Here is a 23,892-nt window from a genome sequence, read left to right on the forward strand (position 1 = left end):
CTCATTTAAATTGGCCTCAAATCTTGATTGTTTCTTCAAAGCCTAAAGACCCATTATTCAATTCATATCCAAATAACATTTTGGAAAAATTTATTAAATGATCAGTTGGGTACTATAAATGGTGAAAGAACTCATCTCGCTATGTGGGCTCTCCCTCTCTCTTCTGCGAGGTTTTCCCCAAACCTCGCAGAAACAAGAAACCCCCCTTCCCTCTCTTTGCATGATATATGTATATCATCTTGATCATCTCTATCATGATCTTTATATGTCTAAATTCTTCCTTATAACCATTAAAGTTCAGCTCGCACGATCGAGGGCTGTCTTGTTGATCATGGCAGCCCACGGCGGGGTGAACCCGGCGGCCATGAGCAAGAGACTATGGAACGCGGTGAGGGTTGCGTTGTTTATGCTGAGGAAAGGGTTGGTCTCGAACAGGAACGCCGTGGCTGACTTGAATCTGATGGTGAAGAAGAGAGCGAAGCTTCTGAAGAGGGCTCTCCGGAATCTGTTGTCCCACCACCGGAAACAACCCAGAGGCATGGCGGTGGCCGGCCGCGGGTTACGGGAATATGAGTTCTCTTGCAGCAACAACTCAAGTCCTGTATTTTTCGGGCCGTCGACGTGGAAGAGGAAACGCCACCATCGACTCCTTCAGCTTCCATGCATCAATCGGTCTCTGGTCCAGCAGCAAGAGGAAGAAGGAGAGGAAGAGGAAGAGGAAGAAGATGAGATGGTTACTGGCGATGGAAACGGAGAAGTGGACGACGATGCGGAGGAATTCATCAGAAGGTTTTATGAGCAGCTGAGGCTGCAAAGTAGGATTCAGTATCTCCAGTATGATCAAGACATGCAATTCCAGCAGGACATCAATTAATCAACGCCTCTTCTTCTTCTCTAATGAATGAATAAATAAATGAATAATTCTCCATTTATGAATGGAAAATAATTTTTTTTACATTTGTTGTTTTTTGTTAGTGAAATTACTTTTATTTTAAAATGATGGCATTTTACATATTCTGTCTATTATATACTCAACGTGATATTTATGAATGTCTCACTTTAAATTAATTTGTGTTCTTTGATTTCAAATTAATCCAACTTTGATTACGCTTGCAATGATTGTTGTGTATACAAACAATGGACTTAAAACTTATGATTGTTCTTGTTGCTTTCAAATTATCCTTGATAGCCATTTCTCTATGGTATATTTTTGGGAACACCTAATGTATATATATACATATATATGGGAATGGGAAACGTAATGATACTCAAAAGATATCGATGCGTATTGTGTATGACACGAAAGTTATTTTGTACAACACAAATGGTATAAATCACTCTTCTAATTGTACATCATCTCTCCTTATTATACATCATCTATCTATCGTATTGTATAATACCTTTCATGTTGAGCAATATGTTTTTTTACGTTATATAAACACACCTTTCACAATACCAATACACTTGAGCACCATAGCATTTCAAACACACACCACACATACATATATATATATATATAAATAGGGCAAATGGCAAAAAAAATCTAAACTTTTTCGTAAATTTATAAATTTATACAAACGTTCCAATTTTAGCAATTGTATCTCAATTATCCCAATTGGTTACAATTTAATTCAACACTTGAAATCAATTTGGGAGACATGTGTCATTACTAATATGACACGTCACCTACTATAAAAAGAATTAGTACCCACATATATACATAAAAAAAATAAAAAATAAAATTATGCATGTAAATCTCATCCATATGTGTACATGTGACTTCTATTTATATATATATATATATATACATATTATGACATATGACTTGTCACGTTGCAATGACACACGTCTTCTAACTTGATTTTTAGTGTCGGATAAAATTGCATTCAATTGAGGTAATTAAAATAAAATTGTTAAAATTAAAATGTTTAAATAAATTTATAAATTTGTAAAAAAAAATTGAGTTTTTTTTTACTATTTACCCAAATAAATATATATGATTGTGTTGGTAATATATATGATTGTGTTGGGAAGGAACAAGAAGAATGAGCTGAAATTGAGTAGGGGGTGCACATGCATGTTTGTTTGGCTTCGAAGCAATAGCTAGCTGTTTGTGAGAGAGAACAACAACTGTCCGCCTAATGGTTTGGTGGAAATTCCGGGAAGCAATATAAATATTGACCCTCCCCTTTCATCAATGTCTTAACAAATGTGCAAAATATCATATCAACCAATTAAATTGGGAGATATAACAAGACACAACTTCAAATTAAATTTCAGCCACAGCAAAAGAAAATAATAAAATGTCATGCCCTAATTGAAGATATAATTAATCTGGCTGTGGCTCACAACAAACAACCACAAAAAGCAACTAGAGAATCCATGTGATGACAGCCAAAAGATGAAATTCATATTTTTATCACTCTATTTTCACGTTTTCTTCTTATGATCACTTAAATTTTTTGCTATTTCAATTGCATTCTTAAAATTAATTTTTAAGTCAATTTAATCCGTATACTTTGATATTTTTTTCGTGTAACAATTTAAACTTTTTATTATTTTGATTACATTTTTAAACTTACGTTTTCAAATCAATTTAACTCTTGTATTTTTATCTATAAAAAAAATAATAAGATAATAAAATACATATAGCATTCTATTCACGTGAATTAAATTGACTTAAAAATATAAATTAAAAAATATAAGCATAAAAATACAAAAGTAAAAATATAAATTTGACCTAGTGAAAATCCGTAAAGTGGACACGTGCTCTTGGGTGTGTTGAAGGATTTCTAAACAAACATTTTGATATCCAAACCTCCTTTCTGTACCTAACAAAAAGAATCCAAAAAGAAAAAAAAAAAAAAATTGTTGAAACACATAAGGCTCCTCACTGTCATAGGCTAAATTGACGAGTCAAACAAAAAATACAAAATATTTTACCCACATCTCTAATATGGAAGTCTTACCTTTTCTTTGTAAAAAAAGAAAAAAAAAATTATTTCAACACATCAAACCTCAGCCGCGGCGGGGTTTCCTCCTTGGCATGTCCTCTTCTCATATATATATATATATATATAGAGAGAGAGAGAGAGAGAGAGAGAGAGAGTTAATTTGTTAATCTTCTGAAGTTCATCTATTTTGGGCCCCACAAAAATAGATCTCACGCCCTGCATCAATGGTACCTGCAATCTTTTAATCAGAAACGAATAACTTTATACGTAATTAAGTTAGTGTGACACCTAGTGATTGCTTTCCCAGTTAGTTTTTTCATATTTTGCCCATCAAGCAATTTGATAATACCACACTAGCTCTCAATAGGGTCTGACCAGTTATATCCTCTAGTTCCATCCTCGCCTCTCAAGCTTTGCCAGAGTTGAATCCGCTTTGCCAGAGTTGACCTAGTGAAAATTTGACCTAACTGCGATAAGCTAAATTGACACTAAAAACACACTAAACATGGAAATACTTTAAGGTGCACAAAGCACTTCACAAGGGTTGTCTTATATCTAGTTTACCCTTGTTTTGCAAAGAAACTATTTCAACAACTCGAACCTATGATCTTAAAAGTCATTAAAATAGCCTTATCGCTGCAAGTATACTCACCCTCATAAAACAGGTACTACCCCCCTGTGCGCATGAAAAGGAAAACGACAATGGAAAGGAAAATTACTCAAGGGTGAGTAGCTTGATGATATCAGAGATTTGATCCTAACTGGTCAGCAATTTGAGACTGTTTATCATATCAAATTATCAATGCAGTATAAAACTAAATAAAGTGTACAATAAGGAGAACTATGAAACAGTTGTTCATATTTATATTTAGAATACCATTGCTCGAGTACAAGAGTCATTCTGATCACATTCTTCAAAAACTACTAGAATGGCAAAAAATTAATACAATACATACAAAATGAAGGAGAATACATCCTAAACACGTGAGGTAGTTAACAACAACAACCACATTGGCTAAACAATTAATTTTTGAGTCATATATCTGTACCTACTCAATGCTTTGGGCAAGCATTGAAGCCGTCTCCAGGACTTCCACACCATCATCCCCCGAGATCTTACTCCAGCTAGAGTTTCTTAAGGAGAAAAACTTGGCCCGTTCAAGACTACTTCCTCTAAAACCTGTAATCTTTGACGAGACCATGGGCATCACAAGAACTGAAGATGCATGAATCGAGTTCTCTCCTAGACCCAATGATAACAAGCAAGCAGCCTGCACCAAAACCACGTTATAAGCAAGAATAGCAACAAATTCTCCATCCAAACAAGAGAAAACTAATTTGTCAAAACCTTTGCCTTGACTACCATATCGGCAGCCTTCATCAGCATCACTCTCACAAATGATCTCAAGTCTTTAATTTGGGTATCTTCAGACTGCAAAACAAGCCTGTAACAAGTAGTTGATTGATTAGGCAATTACACTCACATTCGGATCAGCAGAAAAATAGAGAAATTGTCTAAAGGAAGAGGCAAAAAAACTAGGACAAACAAAAACAAACTTTTTAAGTGCACATATACAATGATGTGCAATTTCAGAAACCTCTCACTTTATAATTTATATTTTTTGCAAAGTATTTTGCCTATTCTTCTTCCATTCAGTATATTCAAAACATTTCCATGTTCCAGGCAAGGATTCAATTTGGATGAATCCCAAATCACCAAAATTATCCACAAAAGTTGACTCCACAGTGAGCATGAAAATATATTGCACCTGTCTACATCGGTTGTAATGCTGGAAGATGCCTCAGAAGATAAAGCCCTATCCCTGACTTCCTCTCCTGGAAAACTCCCATATTAGTTTCTGTCAACATTATAGCTAAATGGAATCAGGAAAACATTCTATGACCATGACTATACCTCTTGCCTCATCAGGTGCCAGCAAAGAAATGCCTACGAATACAGAAATCAATCCTAGTATGAACATCGTAGTCCTCAGAGCATCAAACACCTGGTAAAGTAACAACAAATAAGTTCCCTAAGTGTGCACAAATTCACCAAAAAAGCAATACTGACTACACATCTTAGGACACTAATGCTGATTCCATTATGCATCTCCATATGGTACCAGAATCAATGGAAGGTTAAACATTGAGTAAACATCAAAGGTTGAAATACTTTTTCTAATGGCCACATGCTCTCCCAGCACAAAAGTATTATGTAGACAGGTAAGACCATCCATCCAAAATTTTTCAATGAAAGAAACTGTGCCATCTACAAGGGCATACAACTATACCAAATTGGCATGGGAACTAAAAAGATATTCACATCAATTCACGGGAGGCATATGTCACAACCAGGATCAGTTGGGTAATTTATTTTTGCAGCAGATTATTTTATTTTGCAGAAGGAGTTAGTTATTAATTGTATTTTCAGGTTATTATCAGTTATGGAGTGATTTAGGAGGCTATGGAGTGTTTTAGGAGCAGTTATTGATAGTGGGGGAGTGGTAACCATAATAGCTTTATATATTAAGCTATAGCCCTCATTATGAGAATATCAATTATCAGAATTAAAGTTCTTACTTTCTCTCAAGTTTTCACTATTTCTCCCTTATTTCTACCAGTTTTCTCCCTCATTTCTGTCAGTTCTCCCTATTATTCTATCTGTTTCTCCCCCTTCTTCTTCCTATTTCTCCCTCAATTTCAATTCAATCTTCAAAGAAAACATTAGTTAGGACTAAGGTCCTGACAATTGGTATCAAAGCAGTCCGGTTCTTGGCTGGATCTAGGTGTTTTTGATCAAGACTTTGAAGGCAAGCAGAACAAGGAGGTTTCTAAAAGCAGTTTTAGAGGCAGTTATTATTGGAAGCAGTTACAGTTACTGTTCAGAGTGAAGTTAAAAGGATTCAACTAAGGAGATGGCAAAAGAGACCTGCACAAAGCAAAAGGGGGTGAGGTTGGATGTCATGGAGTTGGGTTTGTGGCAGATTCAAGAGGAAATGGATTGTTGCCAAGAAGAGAATATGGCCACTAGAGATGTTGGGCAGTCATTGGAGAAAACATTCGAGAAAGGTTTTGCTAACATCAACCAAAAGCTGGACGACTTACTGGATTTGATTTCAATTAAGTTTCAGGTCAGTATACTAATGGATCTACAGAACCGATTCTAGCAGAAGCTGGAATCCTACCTTACCTAAGACCTCTGATTTGCAAGAAGTGGATGAATTACTGACAATAGATCAGACAATTTAAGATGCCAGGAAAGGAATAGAGGTTGCCAAACAAGTCAATGGGACACCATTGGAGGAGAAATCTGTGGAAGATGAACTTTGGATGTACACCAGCAAACAGGAAGCAAAAGATGCTTTTAAGGCACAGTTGGAGTCTGTAAATGTTGAATCCAACTGGACCTAGAAGCCGAGAATGCAGAAGGAACAATTGAAGCAGATTGAACGGGAGAACCTTGATGTGTTTCAAAAAATGATGGAAGATCGTGAGGCTACGAGAATACTTACTGCTAAAACTAACTGGCGTGATTACTACATAAAGGTCAAGGATTCTGCACCCTACAATCTAAGAAGGATGTATCAGATAGTGAAAGTAGGGATTGGATGAAGAAATATTGGTCAAGTTTTTTAGATTTTTTGTTAATGTCACGACTAGGATCAGTTGGGTAATTTATTTTTGTAGAATGGGTTAGTTATTAATGGTATTTTCAGGTTATTATCACTTATGGAGTGATTTAGGAGACTATGGAGTGTTTTAGGAGCAGTTATTATTGGTAGTGGGGGAGTGGTAACCGCTCTATAATAGCTTTATATATTAAGCTATAGCCATCATTACAGGAATATCAATGATTAGAATTAAAGTTCTTACTTTCTCTCAAGTTCTCACTATTTCTTCCTTATTTCTGTCAGCTTTCTTCCTCATTTCTGTCTGTTCTCCCAATTATTTTGTCTGTTTCTCTCCCACTTCTTCCTATTTCTCCCTCAATTTCAATTCAATCTTCTAAGAAAACATTAATTAGGACTAGGGTCTTGACAGCAAAGTAGGGTGGTGACTAGTTTTTCTCAACCTTAATCCAACCCAAATGGTCCTCTCCATATCCGACCCATTTCAATTTCTCTACAAAACTATCTTAGGTTTTTCATTTAGGGTGAAGTGCCAAATAAGCCAACATACTATTGACCCAAGGCCAAATTGGCCAATTTACTTTAAAAAGGACCAAATAAGCCATTGTACTTTTAAAATCAAGGCCAATTTGACCATTGTACTTTAAAAAGTGCCAAATAAGCCTATGTACTTTTAAACTTGGGGCCACGTTAGCCATTACTGTAGATGTTTTCTTAACACCATCCAACAACGTTTTAATTCTATCAACAATGTTAACTCTATTCCCAATCAAAACAACCCCACACAATATCAAACACCCAAATCAAACCACAAATTCAAATTCGAAAAACCCCACACAATTGCAGTTTATGTCTTTTTAAAGTACAATGGCTAATTTGGCCTCGGGTCTTAATGTACAGTGGCCTATTTAGCCATTTTTAAAGTACAGTGGCCAATTTAACCTCAAGACCTAAATGCAATTGCTTATTTGGCACTTCGCCCTTCAATTCATGCACTAGCACTTTTCCCTTTAATTTATGCACAGGCCAGATCCCTAAGTCTTTTAGTAGGACTAGAGTGTTTTTCTTTTGCTTTATTTTCTTTATTTTGATTAAAAAGGATAGTGGTCCTCTCTACAGCAATAGTTGACTTCCAGTCTACAACCCATTGCAGTTCCCAGAAATGGGATATAGAAATGGTGGTACCTCAGCCCCAACAAGTATATAGCTTCGCAGAATGCCCATGGCTAACAAGAATTACCACCAGAAGAGGGTTTGAGCTCATGACCATGTGTGAGGACAACACACCTTGTACCCACCTTTTCCCAACTTAGCTGCCTCTCTACGTGATAGTTGAATTTACTGCCAAGTGCTTCAAGCCTTATTTGCTGCATTCTTCTTACTTAGGATGTGAGACATGATTTAGAACCATGTCCAAGGTAAAGTCAAGTAACAAAACTAGTGGAAGACTGGGTCAGACAAGAACAATATAAATAATAAACCTATTCTACAGTTTACTGCTAAAACTTGAATGGTAGCTATCCACTTTTTTGGTCGCAATCAGCTTTATTATTCATCAAAAGCACAGAACAATGACAAGAAAAAGAAAATCTTCCGCCAACAAAGGGCATGCTGCAACAATGAGCATGAAATGTTCTGTGCAAGTACATGAATTGCTTAAAATACAAGTTTTTTTTTTTCTCAGTACAATGGTTTGACACATAACTCCGCCTGGGGATGTTATCCACTGCCGATCCCAAGCCCGGATAAAGGAGGAGGGTTGTGTTAGGTAGCCGACAGCCAACGTAAAACTTAGTCGGATCCAAAACATGAACTCTAGACAAATTATGAAAAATCGTTTGGACGTGGGCGTAACCCTTCATAGTGACGCGCTACACTGCCCCCATGTAGTGACAAGTGAGCTAGGGCCGCTGCATTGGCGCCCGGATGTAGTATAAATGAGCAAGGGTTCCCGTATTTGCTTGGACGGATGTGGGTAAAGAAGCTAGTCCAAAATCAAAATCAAAACCAAAATCAAAATCAAAACCAAAAACAAAATCAAATTCAAAGTCAAGGCCAAAAACAAAATCAAATCCAAAGTCAAGGCCAAAAACAAAATCATAGATTAGGGATTGGGTCATGGAACATAGGAACATTAACAGACAAAGCTATGGAAGTGGTGGATGTGATGATTAGGAGAAAAATTAATATTATGTGCCTTCAAGAGACGAGATGGGTAGGGAAAAAAGCAAAAACTTTATCAGAATCTGGATATAAAATATGGTACACAGGAACTGATCTAGCGAAAAATGGAGTGGGGATTATTATGGATAAAAGCTTAATAGATGAGGTAGTGGATGTAAAGAGAATAGGGGATAGGATTATTATGGTGAAGATTAGTCTAGGAAGAATGACTATGAATATCTTTAGTACATATGCACCACAAGCGGGGTTAGGTGATGAGATAAAAGCAAAATTCTGAGATGACCTAGAGGGACTCATACAAATGATACCAAGAGGAGAGAAAGTGATTATAGGAGGTGACTTAAATGGGCATGTGGGTAGAGACGGAAATGGATATAGAGAGGTACATGGAGGGTATGGATTTGGGGAAATTAATAATGAGGGTAAATCTATCCTAGATTTTGCTATGGCATATGGGCTCATTATAACCAATACTAGGTTCAAAAAACGGGACGAACACTTAATCACATATAAAAATATCACCTCAAGCACCCAAATAGATTACTTCCTCATGAGACAAGAGGATCGGTTATGTTGTAGGGATTGTAAGGTGATACCGGGAGAGTGTTTGACTACTCAACATAGACTTCTAGTACTTGACGTCCAAGTAAGAAATTGGAAGAGAAAAAATCACATAAAACAAAATCTAAGAATCAGGTGGTGGAATTTAAAAGGGGAGAAACAACTAATCTTCAAAGAAAAATTAAGGGGTAAAAGGGAATGGAATGGAGAAAGACAGACAAACCAAATATGGAAAGAAATGGCTAATGCTCTGAGAAGCACGGCAAATGTAGTCCTTGGAGAGACAAATGGTAGAGCCCCTAACCTTAAGGAGTCTTGGTGGTGGAATGAAGAGGTACAATTGAAAATTAAAAATAAGAAAACTTGCTATAAGGCGGTATATCAATGCAACAATGAAGAAAATCAAAAAAATTATAAAGAAGCAAAAAAGGCAGCAAAAAGAGCTGTTAGTGAAGTAAGGTCAAAAGCATATGAGAATTTATATAAACGACTTAATACAAAAGATGGAGAAAGGGATATATATAAATTAGCTAAAGCAAGAGAAAGAAAAACACGGGATTTAAATCAAGTGAAATGCATAAAAGATGACAATCAAAATGTTTTAGTAAATGAGGGAGCGATTAAGGAGAGATGGAAGGAGTATTTCACAAAATTATTCAATGATGGTGGTGACACAAGAGTTAGGTTGGGACATCTTAGTAACTCCGAAGGGAATGTGAGCTACACATTCTATCGACGCATAAGTTCAAATGAAATAAGGCAAGCATTAAAAAAGATGAAAAATCATAAGGCAGTGGGACCAGATAATATACCAATAGAAGCATGGAAATGCATGGGAGAAGAGGGCATCTCCTGGCTAACGCAACTATTTAACGCCATCCTTAAATCAAAAAAGATGCCAGATGAGTGGAGGAAGAGTACTTTGGTTCCTATATACAAGAACAAAGGAGATGTTCAAAACTGTGAAAATTATAGAGGAATTAAGTTAATGAGTCATACCATGAAACTCTGGGAGAGAGTAATAGAGCAGAGGCTCAGAAAGGAAACAAAGGTGTCAGAAAATCAGTTTGGTTTCATGCCTGGTAGGTCAACAATGGAAGCTATATATTTACTGAGGCGTCTAATGGAAAGGTATCGAGATCATCAGAAGGACCTACATATGGTGTTTATAGATCTAGAAAAGGCCTATGATAGGGTCCCTAGAGAAGTATTATGGAGGGTTTTAGAGAATAAATGAGTCAAAATAACCTATATACAAGCCCTTAAGGACATGTATCATGGTGTAGAGACAAGGGTCAGAACATGCGGAGGGAATACTGAACCATTTAAACTACAATAAGACTGCATCAAGGTTCTGCACTAAGTCCATACTTATTTGCCCTAGTAATGGATGAACTCACTAAAGATATTCAGACAGATGTGCCATGGTGTATGCTATTTGCAGACGACATAGTGTTGGTGGATGAAACAAAAGAAGGAGTGAACACTAAGCTTGAGTTGTGGAGAAACAATTTAGAATTTAAGGGATTTAAATTAAGTAGAAAGAAAATAGAATATATGGAATGCAAATTTAGTAAAAATGCAAGAATGGATGATGTTATAATAAAATTAGAAGACCAAATCTTACAAAGAAAAGACCATTTTCGATATTTGGGATCAGTGATTCAAAAAGATGGAGAAATCCACGAGGATGTCGCACATAGAATTAAGGCAGGTTGGCTAAAATGGAGAAATGCATCGGGGGTGTTATGTGATGGTAAAATCCCATTAAAATTGAAAGAAAAATTTTATAGGACAGCTATAAGACCAGTCTTGCTATATGGCTCAGAATGTTGGGCAGTCAAATACCAGCATGAGCAACATACGAGTGTAGCGGAGATGAGGATGTTAAGATGGATGTGCGGACATACAAGAAAGGATAAAATTAGAAATGAAGTTATTCGTAATAAGGTAGGAGTAGTGCCAATCGAGGAGAAGATGAGAGAGACTAGACTAAGATGGTTTGGTCATGTGAGAAGGAGACTAAGAGACGCTCCTGTGAGGAGAGTTGATGAAATGGAACAATTAATCACAAAAAGAGGTAGAGGTAGACCCAAGAAGACTTTGGGAGAGACATTAAAATTTGATATGAAATATATGGATCTAAATGAGGATATGACAAAAGACAGAAATATATGGAAGTCTAGAATTCATGTAGCCGACCCCACATAGTGGGATAAAGGCTGGATATGTTGTTGTTGTTGTTGTTGTTGTTGTACAATGGTTTGACACATCTGATTATCCAAATAAAGGTGACTCATTCAGAGCACAGTTAATAGAAACTTTACTATGACAATATTTTAGTTTTGCATATACTATGTAACTTTTCAGATAGGCATTGCATGCACTAGATGGAGACAAAGTTATGAAGGATAAATTTTATTTTAGCAACAGACTTTAAATTTTAGTGATTATGGGAGCTGGACATTTTACCAGAAACATCCACTAAGACCAAATCAATAAGCTGGCATGTGCAGAGAGAGAGAGAAAGAGAGAACCTGATATTCCTGAAAATACACAAATCCTGTACAAATAGAAAAGAAAGTCCAAGCAATCTGAAACATTGGAACAATGAGTATTGCATCAAAGAGTGATAATCCTTCATTCAACCTTGCCATCTGCAGTTGTAACAAATACAAACATAATCAGAAATTTGAAGGTTCAATGTCTCATCATACTCATGGTATTGTAACAAAGGTGAAAACAATAAGCATGGCTTATGCATGCAGATGTTACCCAAAAGCCAGCTGTACTGAGAAATAACAGAAGCATGGAGTATGTGAACCAGCCATGCAACTGATAGCCACTGGACATGGACAACCTTAGCAGGTTAGAGCTGCAAAACAAAATAATAATAATAATAAATCAATAAATAAAAGAAAGGGTACTCAATGCCACAAAACTAATTACAATCATAAGATCTTTTACAATCCCAAATGGAAATAAAAAGTAAAGCTTCAGCTTACATTGATTTTGCAAACAACACTGAGCATGATCCTACTGCACCAGATACAATAGCATAGGAAAAAGGAAGCAGCATCTGCCAATAGGGCTTCAAGTCATGGCCAGGAAGTGAAAGCAGCACTTCTCCTCTCCTGCATTTTCCAATTGTAGTTATAACTATGACTGACTAGTTGCTTATTTATTAAAATTATCGTATGAAGGAGGGTAATTAAGGAGGAGGAGCAGGTAGGGAGGGAGAGAGACAGCTCATACAAGTCACATTCAGTTGCATGCTAATCTAGAAATGGATAAGTAGCCTTTACCTGTACAGAAAGTGATGCAAGGCAACAACCAAGACCAGAATGAGACAGTAAAGAAGGAATGTAATGTTGCTGAACTTTTCTGCCAACTGCTCTGGTGTGTAAACTGTTGAGAGTAGAAGAGACAGTAACTTTTTCACTTCATGACTAGAAGAGGAAAATCTTCCATAAACAAAAGCCATACTGCAACAATGAGCATACAATGGTCTGTGCAAGTACATGAATTGCTTAGATAGATACCAGAGGGACACACTTCCTAGAGACTGTGTGCCATAACTGGATGCATAGGAGTAAGAGCAACAATTCTGTCCCTAAGATACCACTCATTTGCAAAGCCTTTTGTACGCACATTATCAAGTGGGTGTTTGTCATAACTAAGCTCAACATTATCCAAACATTCTTTTTAAAATGAACAATTATCCTAGTTTTCATTTTGATTAAGTAACTTTATATTGTCAAATATCCATATCCAGCACGACTAGGATCACTAGTGAACCCACACACAGAAGTGGAGCCCCTCTCATCCTTTCATGTTTGTGAAACAAACAAGGGCAATGAGCCATATTTTCAAGAATTAACCTACAGGAGGGGGGTGGGTAATGTGGCAGTATATGCATGTGTAAGTAATATAAAAAACCAAGATGCTAATTGTTCGTGTTTATTTTCCAAACTTTGTAAACACATTGCATCTACATACATCAATGTAAAAATTTGAGGATCTGCACACAGAAATAAAAGCTTCAAGATTAAAGGCAATACAACACTAATTCCATGCCCAGCATTCACCGTTTGACACCATGGACTTTCCACACTTCCTCTCATTCATCAACTCCCTCAATCTTCACACTCAATCATCTATTATCTCTATTTGTTATTTCTACATTATCTGAATCTCACTACCTGTCGACCAATCAACTATTTGATCTTGACTCTGTATTTGCAGTGGTCGTCAATCTTTCAATGCAATATTGATTTATCAGATCTATGGTTTATCAAGCTCCTCTTGGCTGATCTTAATTTAATCTTGTTCAACTCCTTTTCTGAAGACAAATTGGATACCTTTTATAAAATTATAAAGAGAAGTAGATCCAGGAATAAAAGCTCCCACCAAATAACAATATGCACAAATTCATGTAGTCAAAGAGTGCCTGATGATACTCAAGGAGATTGTTTACAATTGTCATACAAATTGCCTCAAGCAACTCCCTCCCCCAACCAAGAGCCACCACCAGTGGCGACGTGGTTTTAGGGACAGATCTGCAGCAAACCCCAACGATGGTGGTGGGTAGTGGCTAGCGAGAAATTGTTTTAATTTATATACATAGATATTCAAATGTTCATATATATATATATATATATATATAGAGAGAGAGAGAGAGAGAGCTTTAGAAAATATATTTTTATATATTTTAGTCTATATATTTTTGGCAGTAGAAAAAATTTCTCTATAATTAAAAAATATATTTAGGGTAAGAGAGAGGAGAGAGAAAGAGAGTTTGAAACAGGGGCAAAGTCATCAATTTACCTAATTTGTTAACAGCAGGGGATGTCAACTATAATTTAATCCTTCTTTTTAACAGTGTGAATTATCTAAGAGAAATTTTCAAGGGTAAATTGACCCTAGACCCCCTGTGCTTTGGGCACAGATTGTATGGTTTATTTTTATCCCTAGAGGTCTCTGCGGTTTACCTTTTTTGCTTGGGCACCCCCTCGATTAATTTTGGCACAGCCAGCGTTAATTAAAATAATTAAGTTATATTTAAGCAACCTTTTCCTAATCTCTCTCTGATTACAAAAAATAAAAAATGAAAAAAAGACCCAAACACAGAACAAAGGTTATGTTCTTTAGAGAAAGCAATAGTTGCCAACAGCACCACAAGGAAGATGGACCACCACTAACAACGGCTGCGTTTACGCACAAGAGAGGGAGGGAGGGAGAGAGAGAGATAATCGTAGTGATTTTTAATTGGTTCGCTGTTGTGCAGTGAATATGGGAGAGAGGGATCTCTAATCTAAAACCCATCACTAGGTTCCGTTGTTGGTTCCAATGATGGGTTCCATGATCCAAGAGCAAAACCGCCACCCAATACTGCTCTTGGGGGAGATCTGAAACCTCATTGCCACTGTTGTTGGAGGTTGAAGAAGCACAAATATAATTGTAAATTGGAAGAAGGACAAAAACCACAAATACACAGTGTCGATTGGAAGCATCTCCCTCCCTATCCCCCCACCCCCTCCCGGAGCAGTTGCTGACAGCTGCCCTTCTTCTTCTTCCTGACGGTGCCACCAGAAACCACTGCTTTCAACACTTTGGGCCTTTTTTGCTTTTTATCTTTTATTTTTTGTAATTAGAGAGAGATTAGGAGAAACTTGTTAATTTGATTTTAACTAACGTCATTTGTACCAAAAACTAACGGAGGGGGTGTTCAACCCAAACCACAGGAGTTCTAGGGGCAGTTTACCCTATTTTCAATGATTTTCACGAAGTTGCATGTGAATATTATGAAAAGTATGAAATGATGTGAACAAATTGTTAAATTGTTAGCCAGCATCGCATATAAAAGCTTAAGCTAGTAGAGGGTTGACTTTATCATTTATATTATTATTTTTACTCTCAACACGCCCTCTCATGTGTGGCCACTCTTTCACTGCATGTGTAACTATTTAAATATTGGGTTAGTAGTGAGGTTTGAATTTATGACCTTTGTCTGTTTAAATACCATGTTAAATTATTAACCATCATCTCACCTAAAAGTAAGGGGGTGCAAACTTCAGATTTTGGAGGGAAAAAAAAAATGAACTGAACCAAACCAAATCAAAATGCTCAGTTTTTGAAAAGTCTCGAACCAAAAATCCGTATTAACTAAGATCGCCTTCTTCCATTTTGAGTTTAGGGTTTAGGAATGGCAGCCTCTATGCCTTCTACAACCTGGTAGTCACTGTTTATGCATTTGAAGGGATAGGAATGGCTTTGCCACTAGAAGCTGAGCAGGGCCAGCTTAAGGCATGGGCCACTAAGGCCTATGCCGCCCGCGGGGGGGGGGGGGGGGGGGGGGGGGGGTGTGTGCCAAAAAAATTGCTGGGCCAGAGCCATCCTCCTGGTGTCCCTGGTCAGCTTTGTCAGCACCTACTGGAACAAGCAGTCCCTCCTCACCCTCTACCTCTTCGCCATGGCCCTTCTCATCGTTGTCCTCGTCCTCACCTTTGTCATCACCCGCCCCGACAGCGCCTACCCGCCCCCAGCTGTGCCTTCTCCAACTACCGACTCGCTGGATTCCCGTCCTGGCTGAGGAACCATGTCACCAATTCAGATAATTGGGGCAAGATCAGAGCGTGCCTTGCGGAATCCGATTTCTGCCCTAAGCTCAATTAGAGATATCTCTCTGCCCCAGAAGCTTCAGGAGGCCACTGACCACCCAAGAGGAGGAGATGCCGACAGAAACGGAAAATGTCAACGGGATGCAATCGCCGGCAGGAGGAAGGAGACGGCGGCAGACGCGTGGTTGCCGGTCAGGGTTCACGCAAACACAGGACGGGACAGTGACAGGCAAGAGAGAGAGAGGGAGGGTCGCTTGCTGCACAGCTGCCTGCTGTCGACTGCCGACTGTTGGATTGCCGCCTAGGACCCCACCAATCCTTGAGTCAGCCCTGAAGCTGGGAAGAAATACAGGCACACGTTTGGGGAAGTCCTGGGCCTGAGTCTGATGTATGTGGGTTTACTTCGCTTCCGAAGAAGAAACCAAAGACAATCCATGTGAGCAGTTGATGTTTCCCATCAACCACTCCAAATTTGATCATCCATAATAAAATCAGACTCTAAAAAATTAGATGCAGTCAGGGAACTTGTACTTTGAGCCATTGCAGAAGGCTCCAGTGAGATGCAGAATCATCAAGAAAGATTAAAGATGAACAATACCCAATTCTAGGGACATGCAAAATTTACATCCAGTATATTTTTCAAGTAACTTCAAGATCAACAATAATGAAGAAAGACAAAAGTTTTCTGGTAGTAAAGAAGGAAGCATAATTTGAAACAACATGATTGACGCATCGCTCGGTTTCTCAACGCTATTAACCAAAACCAAAGCGAACTCCTCAGGTTTTTGAAAAGGAGAACCAAAAGCAAACCATTTTTGAAAAACCGAAATGTTCACACCTTAAAAGCTTAAGTTGATAGATAGAGAGCTAACTTTATCTTTTTTATTATTACTTTCTCTCAACAAAAAATACCATATAACTGTTTGCAGTATTCTTCTAATGAATCAAACCACAGTTTGCTGCTGCATTAATCAAACAAATTGTTTCTAAATAAATCTTTGATTGACAAGACACTATGTGAACAGGATTTGAACGTTGATTTGCCATTTATCTTCTAATATGGACTTTGCTAAAGAATTTTTGTGATGGTTAGATTTATCAGGTTCAAAAATCCTTCTCGTGACATTTTTGTAATGCTGCAATAATAGTTCACCAGCTAATTATAGACAAGTCTTTCTGCCAATTTTTAGTGTAAATTACATGACAATGTCTTCCATAACATTCTAATTAAGTTTCAGAAAAAGACTTAAAAGTTTACCTTAAATACTTAAATGCTTCAAGAAATATCTAAGAAATCAAGTCCTCTGTTATACTTAACTGAAAAGGATAGCTAAGAAATGGATTCTTCGCACAAATTAGTAAGACTAGAAAATTAAAGCACCTTACTATAAGGAGTGACGTACCAGGAGATTGGTGGTTACCAAAAGCAACAAGAAAAATGTTACCAAGGACAATAAAAGCTGTGGCAACAAGTACCCTGTAGAAGAAAGCACATTTTTGCTGCAGAAACTCAGTAAGAGTAATGAGGAAATTACAACTGGACATCATCATTCAAAAACATGAACCAAGTTAAGATTATAAGATGACATACTTGACGGGCACTGTTTTATTCAAAACAAAGTATGCAAATGCAATGTTGGACACAAATTGTATAGACCCAAGAGCTGCAAGAAGTGACTGCAAAATAGAAGATAAAATATAATTAACAAAAGAAAGAGATGATGGAAAATTAGAAGAAATAAAAAGCAGGATTGACAAAGTAAATTATACAATACAGCAAGCAAAGCATGTCTTAGTCATCAAAATGAAATGATACTATTTTACAATTCTAACATTTGATAATCTGTTCCAACAAGGAGCCAGAGATTATATTCATACAGACCTGAGCAGCATATCCAAAGGAAATGAAGTTGAGACAATTTCCAAGAGCAAAAAATAGAACACCTGCATGCAAGCAATTGTACAGTTGCCTTACGATAAATAGTGTATGACAAGACAAACCCTTGTAAAGAAACAATCACTATGACAATAATCTTTACCAATTCTCCAAGTCTGGAAGTGTATGATGGGTTTCATTACAATTTTCCCATCATTACTGCCTGGCACAGAATGCCTTTCTCTCTGGCAGGGGGAAAACAAAATCAGTAAGTCACATTCGCAAAGGTTGATGGTAAAAGAATAATAAAATTATAAAACAACAGAATCTTAGTAACTGGGAAAGAACACAGCATAATCAATATGACCTTTAAAATGCACTAACACAGAAAAATTTAGCACCTTTCTGTTGTTTCATTCTATGAGGCCCTATTGCATGCAAGTAGACTGGCCTTTCCCTATAAATATTTGTGGTGGTCAAAGCTCCTTCCAGAGTAGCCTTTTGTGTTTGCACAACCTTGATTGGTTCTATTCTTATGTCTAACAATAGGCTGAAGAGCTTGTTTGGCATTGCTGTGCGCAGCAGCTTTTTATCAACTTCTTCGGAAAACTAGCATTTGGTAAAGTGCTACTTTACTTTTAAAGGACAGCTGCTCTTCATAAAAGGCAGGTCAAGCTGCTTTTAAGCAAATGCAGGGAAAGCAATGTGACTTTTAGTGGAACCCACAATCATTAAAAGACTATTTACTTTTATAACCATTCAATCTCATCATAATCATGTCATTTTCCATAATAAACTAATACATTTAAATATCTCAACTAATTCTAAATTCATATATGCAAAATAATATTCATAGAAAACTTTTAATTATCTACTTATTACTTTTTTATTTGCAAAATAAAATTCCTTTTCATTTAAAAAGTATGGCTTCATTTATTTATTTATCATATATATAATATTATAAATGTAACACCCGAGATTTGTCATATTCAAGGAAATAGAATATCTCCAAAGAATCAGAGTCAAAGGGCAAAATCGTAATTTTGAAGCTCGGGTAAAAATGTAGTTTTCAAAAAGTTTGAGGGTAAGAGTGCAATCTTTGAAAGGTTCGGGTCAAGGTGCGATAACACAAAGGCCAAAGTATAATAGTCCAAAACTTCGGGTCGCGATATAATTGTTGAAAACCCGTAACGGGATCATTAAAGAAACTCCTCTTCGTTTGCCCTCCATTGTGCAATTCCTTGATAACATTTGAGTCATGTTGTTAATGCATGTTTTCTTATCGAGAAAGAGAGAGTGGAAAAGAAATATATGAGAAGTTAAGAATACAAATCTTTAACTTAGCAAATAAAAAGAAAAAGAAAAATCTTTATGGGTAAGGTGAAAGAAATTGATCAAAATAACCACAAAAGGCATATGGACAAGTGTAGCAGTCAAAAGTACAAAGGAAATCCAAGACACAGGAGTTACAAGGTAGGACATATTATAAAAAAAAAAAAAAAATCAGCTATTTTAAGAGTAAAGTTACAAATGCATGATTCATGTTCCAACACTGACTTGTTGGAATCATAGTTACAAGAAGTTGTTTTAACTAATACGTGTGCGTCAATAGCATGCTTATTTCCTCAATTTGGTCTAAAACCTCATTCCACTTTACAAAATCACAAGTGATTGGTTTTGCATAGAGTGGACTCTCATGCAGATCCACAGAATTGTGAACCACAAAGACCAAAAAATCATCCATTTGCTCAAAAACTCCAGTTGTGGATTCCAATTAGCAGATCCCAAGTCAGATAGAGAATTGTGTTAGGAAGTCAACAACCAGCATAAAATTCATCAGATCAGAAATTGACAAAACATTGGCAATCTAGAATTCATGTACTGCCCCACATAATCAGATTGAGACTTGATATGTTGTACTACTCAAGATTGGACTTTTGAATAAATTAAACAGAACTCTATAAGTGGGGTAGAGAATTAGTTACAAATACTTGTCATTTTTCTCCAATTATGATAATGGATTCTAAAATTGGACTTGCCAAACCTGCAATTATCCCTTGCTCAAATTTCCATGCAAAATAGGAGCAAATAAGCACAGACAAATTTTCGCTATGGATCCATTCCAGTGTCTCTCTCTCACTCTACCTCTCTTTGTTTCAACCAAACATCAAAATATTTAATGCCCAGCCACACTAACATAGGAAACTTAGCATTTAATTTGCATTGCACAAACCATGGTGAAATATCTTTTATTTTAATTTGCAGCATGCAAACCCCAGTGAAATATCTTTTATTCCCCTGCTCTGAATCAAATTTACCAACAATGAGAACAACAGGCAGATAATAGAAACAAATATGCTTCCTCAAGCTATGGTAGGATTGGTGTATCACTCAAAGCATACAAGCTAATCTAGTTGAGAAACAAACAGTTCTTTGGAGATTTGTTAAAAAAAAAAAATCAAAATGAGTCAACAAGAATTGAGAAATGCCACCTACGGATAGAGTGACCCCCTCAACACTTCTAGTGTTGAAAGTTTTTCTCCTATTCTCAGCCACTCTCGAGCCTAAATAAAGGAAGAGGATTGTGTAAGGTAGCCAACAGCCAAAGTAAAACTTGTTGAATTTAGATATTTTTAATTCAGTCTATGGCAATTGAGCAAGCAAATAGTTCCCACATGCCTGAAGGTGAGTGGAGGAGAAACACAGAAAATACCTCATCATGACCCAATTTGAGCAGGTTGGTACCAAAATTGATGGCGATGCTGCCAAAAATGTTGATAAAGGCTCCAATTACCCACTCTCCCATGGAGTTATATATGACCTTCCTTTTAACTGTTGTTAAAACATGACGATAGTGTCCTTGGGAAGTCACTGGAATGAGAAATGTTTATAGAAGTATCCGCAACAATGACAAAATTACGTATTGTGTCGAGGAGGATGTTTATATAGATGCATCTGCAATGAAGAAAGACCTATGTCTTGCGTCCTTCACTGCTGCTTAAGGGCCCACTTCAAGTGAACATTCATATCCAATTCCAAAATTATTGTAAATTACCTGCAAAAGTGCTGTATTATGCGTCTAAATTGGTACCAATTTAATGATAGAGAAGAGAAGAAGAAGAAGAAGAAATAAAGTCAAATTCTATCAGCACTACAACCATTTCCGGCAGAAGAGGTAAAAATGGTAATGGCGAAAACTGCAGCTGAATTGAATGTTTTCAACAAATTGGCATACATGTTCACGCAAACGATTATTGGATGCCAGTGTAACTTGCTCTTCGTGTACAAATAGGTAAAGCAGTACACAAATTACCAAGCAATCTCGAGAGATGGCATATAGTTCGTTAATTAGCCAGATAAATAGCGGAAATACAACAAACTCAAGAGGAAAAGCAAACAGGCGTTCCATAAGCAGTCAATATCACAAAATAATCAAGACAAAACTAGTGATTTACCCAACCTAGAAAAAATAAATGCAAGAACAACAGAATGCAAATGTAGGCTATCCCCCTAGAGCCTGATAATTGAGATGCCATTAAAACAACCAATATTGCCAACATATCAGGTCGAATTCAACCAAACACATCAACCGTCGGAATGATCTAATAATTGAGAAAAACTAACGGAGAAATTGGAAGCGATACCAGAAACAGGTGGAAAAAAGAGATAAATATACCAGAAATGGAGACGGCGGAATCCCCTTCGTTCCCCTCGATGATCTTGCGATGATTTGATGAACCAGATGAGTAGCTTCACTTTTGTTTTCTCTCTCTACGATCTCCGAAGACCCTAATTTCCGGACGAGAAATATCGTGTCGCGTAAAGAAGCAAACAAATGGGCCGCCGAAGAAGAAGAAGAGGGGGAGCGAGAAGTCGGAGAAATTGATTTTCAGAAGTATATACTGTATTTTGGGGTAATTGCTGTCATATCCTCCAACGATCATTCTATGACATTTAACACCCCAATCGGGCATTTTGGTCGATGCCGCTTCGTAAAGGAATTGGTCACATGGTAGTTACCCGCCTAAAGTGGGGGCACGGGTACGAAAGAAACTTAACATACCGAGTAATATAAGTTTTATCCTTTAATTTAGTAAACTTCCAATATAATTTATGTGCATTCTCAATTCAACTCTATTCACATAATAAAATTGGCTAGCTATAGGTGAAAGCTATGATGTACAGAAATTTTTTTTGAGGGCGTCGTTTCGATATTTTCGAAATGTTTTCATTTTTGAAAGATTAAGAAACGTTTTTGTGTTGTTTTTATAATTTTAGAAAGTTTTTTGTAGCTATTTTATAATATAAAAAATATTAAAAATGTGTTTTCGATTTGAAAACTCATTTTTAACTACCAATAGAAATGAAATTTTTTCATCTCTAACTCAAAATTTTTAATTTTTTATAGAATTTATTTTCAAAATTTGTTTGAATGCATTATGAAATTTATGTTTATTCTTAAATTGAATAATTATTTTTTTATAATTTTTTATATTAAAAATTATATTTATAAAAATATCCCTTAAATTTTGTTATTTACATATTTTTTTGTAGTTTCTTACTTTTTTTTAAAATAATATTTATTTGTTTCGTATCATATTCGTTTCTCATTTTCCTTTCTATGCAATTTAGGGTGAAAGTATATATAAAAAGATATTCCAAGATTTTGCTAAAGTCAACAATAAAAAAAATAAAATGATTAATAGTTGGAGGAAAGAAATATATGAAAAAATATTGAAGAATGAAAGGGTTCTCAATTAACAAATATATGTATCTAATAAATTGATCATTCATTTCTTGAAGTTTGATCATCTGGCATGGACATGTATTGAGTTTTAAATTCACTCAGCCAATTTGTAAACTTTTAAAAATTAGTCGCAACCCTTCATTCTTTGCTAATATTGTTCATTCCTAATCTATGTTGTACGGAAACGGAAATGGGAAACGTTTTTAATAGGAAATCGTAACGTAGAAACTTACATTTTTCTAAAAAATTATACATAAATAAGGTCTAAAACGAAAATAGGAAATGTTTCGAAAATGGGGAAACGGCTCCTATGAGATGTTTTCGTGTAACATAGTTCTTAACTAACACTATTAAGGTGGTATTTGTTAATCAAGATAAAATGTGAAAAATATTAAATATGAGAAGTATTTTGAATATTTATCATTTCTAACTTATTTGTTAAACTTATCTGGCGATTCTTGAAAAAAAAAGTCAAGTGACTTATTATCTTGATTTTTTTAGATATGTGTATCTCCTCCCCCTTCACTTCCCTCAAGAGAAATATATCTTAATTTTTAAAAAAATGACATTTGTGTTCTCTAGTATATTTCAAAAAATTTAACAAACATTTTAATAAAAATCTTGAAATATTTCTGAGACTTATCGTAACCATTCCGTATCTTGGTTCGAAAAATATTCCGACATTATCTTGATACTCCCTTATCTTACTCATTTTAACAAACATTACTTAAGTAAATTATCCTTAAAACCCCTAAACTTTAGCACTATGACCCAAACACCTCATGAATTTTTAGCTTTCATCAAATCAATTCCTGAATTTTCAAAGAATGGCACAACACCTGTAAACCCTATGTAAGAAAAGAATTTAGTCAAACTAATTTTAGTTAAAATTATCCATTATATTTATTTTATTAATATAAATTAAGTTAAATTTAATTGAAAATCACAAATAAAACAAACTATCATCATCTCAAGCTAATGGAATGGGTTCCAGTGAACCAAGAGAAAGAGAAAAAAAAAAGAGAGAAAGAAACCAACAACCAACTATGAATTCCAACAAACCATTGTCATTCTTTTTCAGTTTTCTTTTTTATTTTGTAGTAAATTTTGAGTTAGTTTAACTTAATTAAATGGATATGAAGGATAATTTTAAACTAATTTAGTTTAATTAACTTTGTTTCTTATGTAATGGGTGTTCTAGCCATTTTTAAGAAATTTAAATGACTAATTTGACCAAAAAATAAAAATTAAAAGGATGTTTAACAAAATATTCAAAGTTTATAGGTGTACAATCAATTTACTTAATATTGTTAATTAGAGA

At 35.9% G+C, this 23,892-nt stretch overlaps 2 protein-coding genes across 2 annotated transcripts; one reads left to right on the forward strand and one right to left on the reverse strand.

Moving 5' to 3' along the window:
- Nucleotides 1-331: 331 nt before the first annotated feature.
- Nucleotides 332-874, forward strand: LOC127799842 (uncharacterized). Its single transcript, XM_052334058.1, has one exon. It carries the CDS (start codon nucleotides 332-334, stop codon nucleotides 872-874), a length of 543 nt encoding a protein of 180 aa, XP_052190018.1.
- A 2,950-nt stretch (nucleotides 875-3,824) lies between these two features.
- Nucleotides 3,825-21,698, reverse strand: LOC127800387 (probable magnesium transporter NIPA8). The gene is made up of 14 exons (XM_052334972.1): nucleotides 21,501-21,698; nucleotides 20,538-20,879; nucleotides 17,988-18,069; nucleotides 17,831-17,892; nucleotides 17,540-17,625; nucleotides 17,352-17,425; nucleotides 12,634-12,736; nucleotides 12,334-12,462; nucleotides 12,104-12,203; nucleotides 11,866-11,985; nucleotides 4,870-4,960; nucleotides 4,724-4,790; nucleotides 4,303-4,399; nucleotides 3,825-4,225 (listed from the first exon to the last, which is right to left on the reverse strand). Exons 2-14 carry the CDS (start codon nucleotides 20,628-20,630, stop codon nucleotides 4,004-4,006), a joined length of 1,326 nt encoding a protein of 441 aa, XP_052190932.1. The 5' UTR covers nucleotides 20,631-20,879; nucleotides 21,501-21,698; the 3' UTR covers nucleotides 3,825-4,003.
- Nucleotides 21,699-23,892: the final 2,194 nt, after the last annotated feature.

This window comes from Diospyros lotus, chromosome 4 (genome assembly GCF_014633365.1).
Source record: "Diospyros lotus cultivar Yz01 chromosome 4, ASM1463336v1, whole genome shotgun sequence".
In the NCBI taxonomy this organism is placed as follows: Eukaryota; Viridiplantae; Streptophyta; class Magnoliopsida; order Ericales; family Ebenaceae; genus Diospyros; species Diospyros lotus.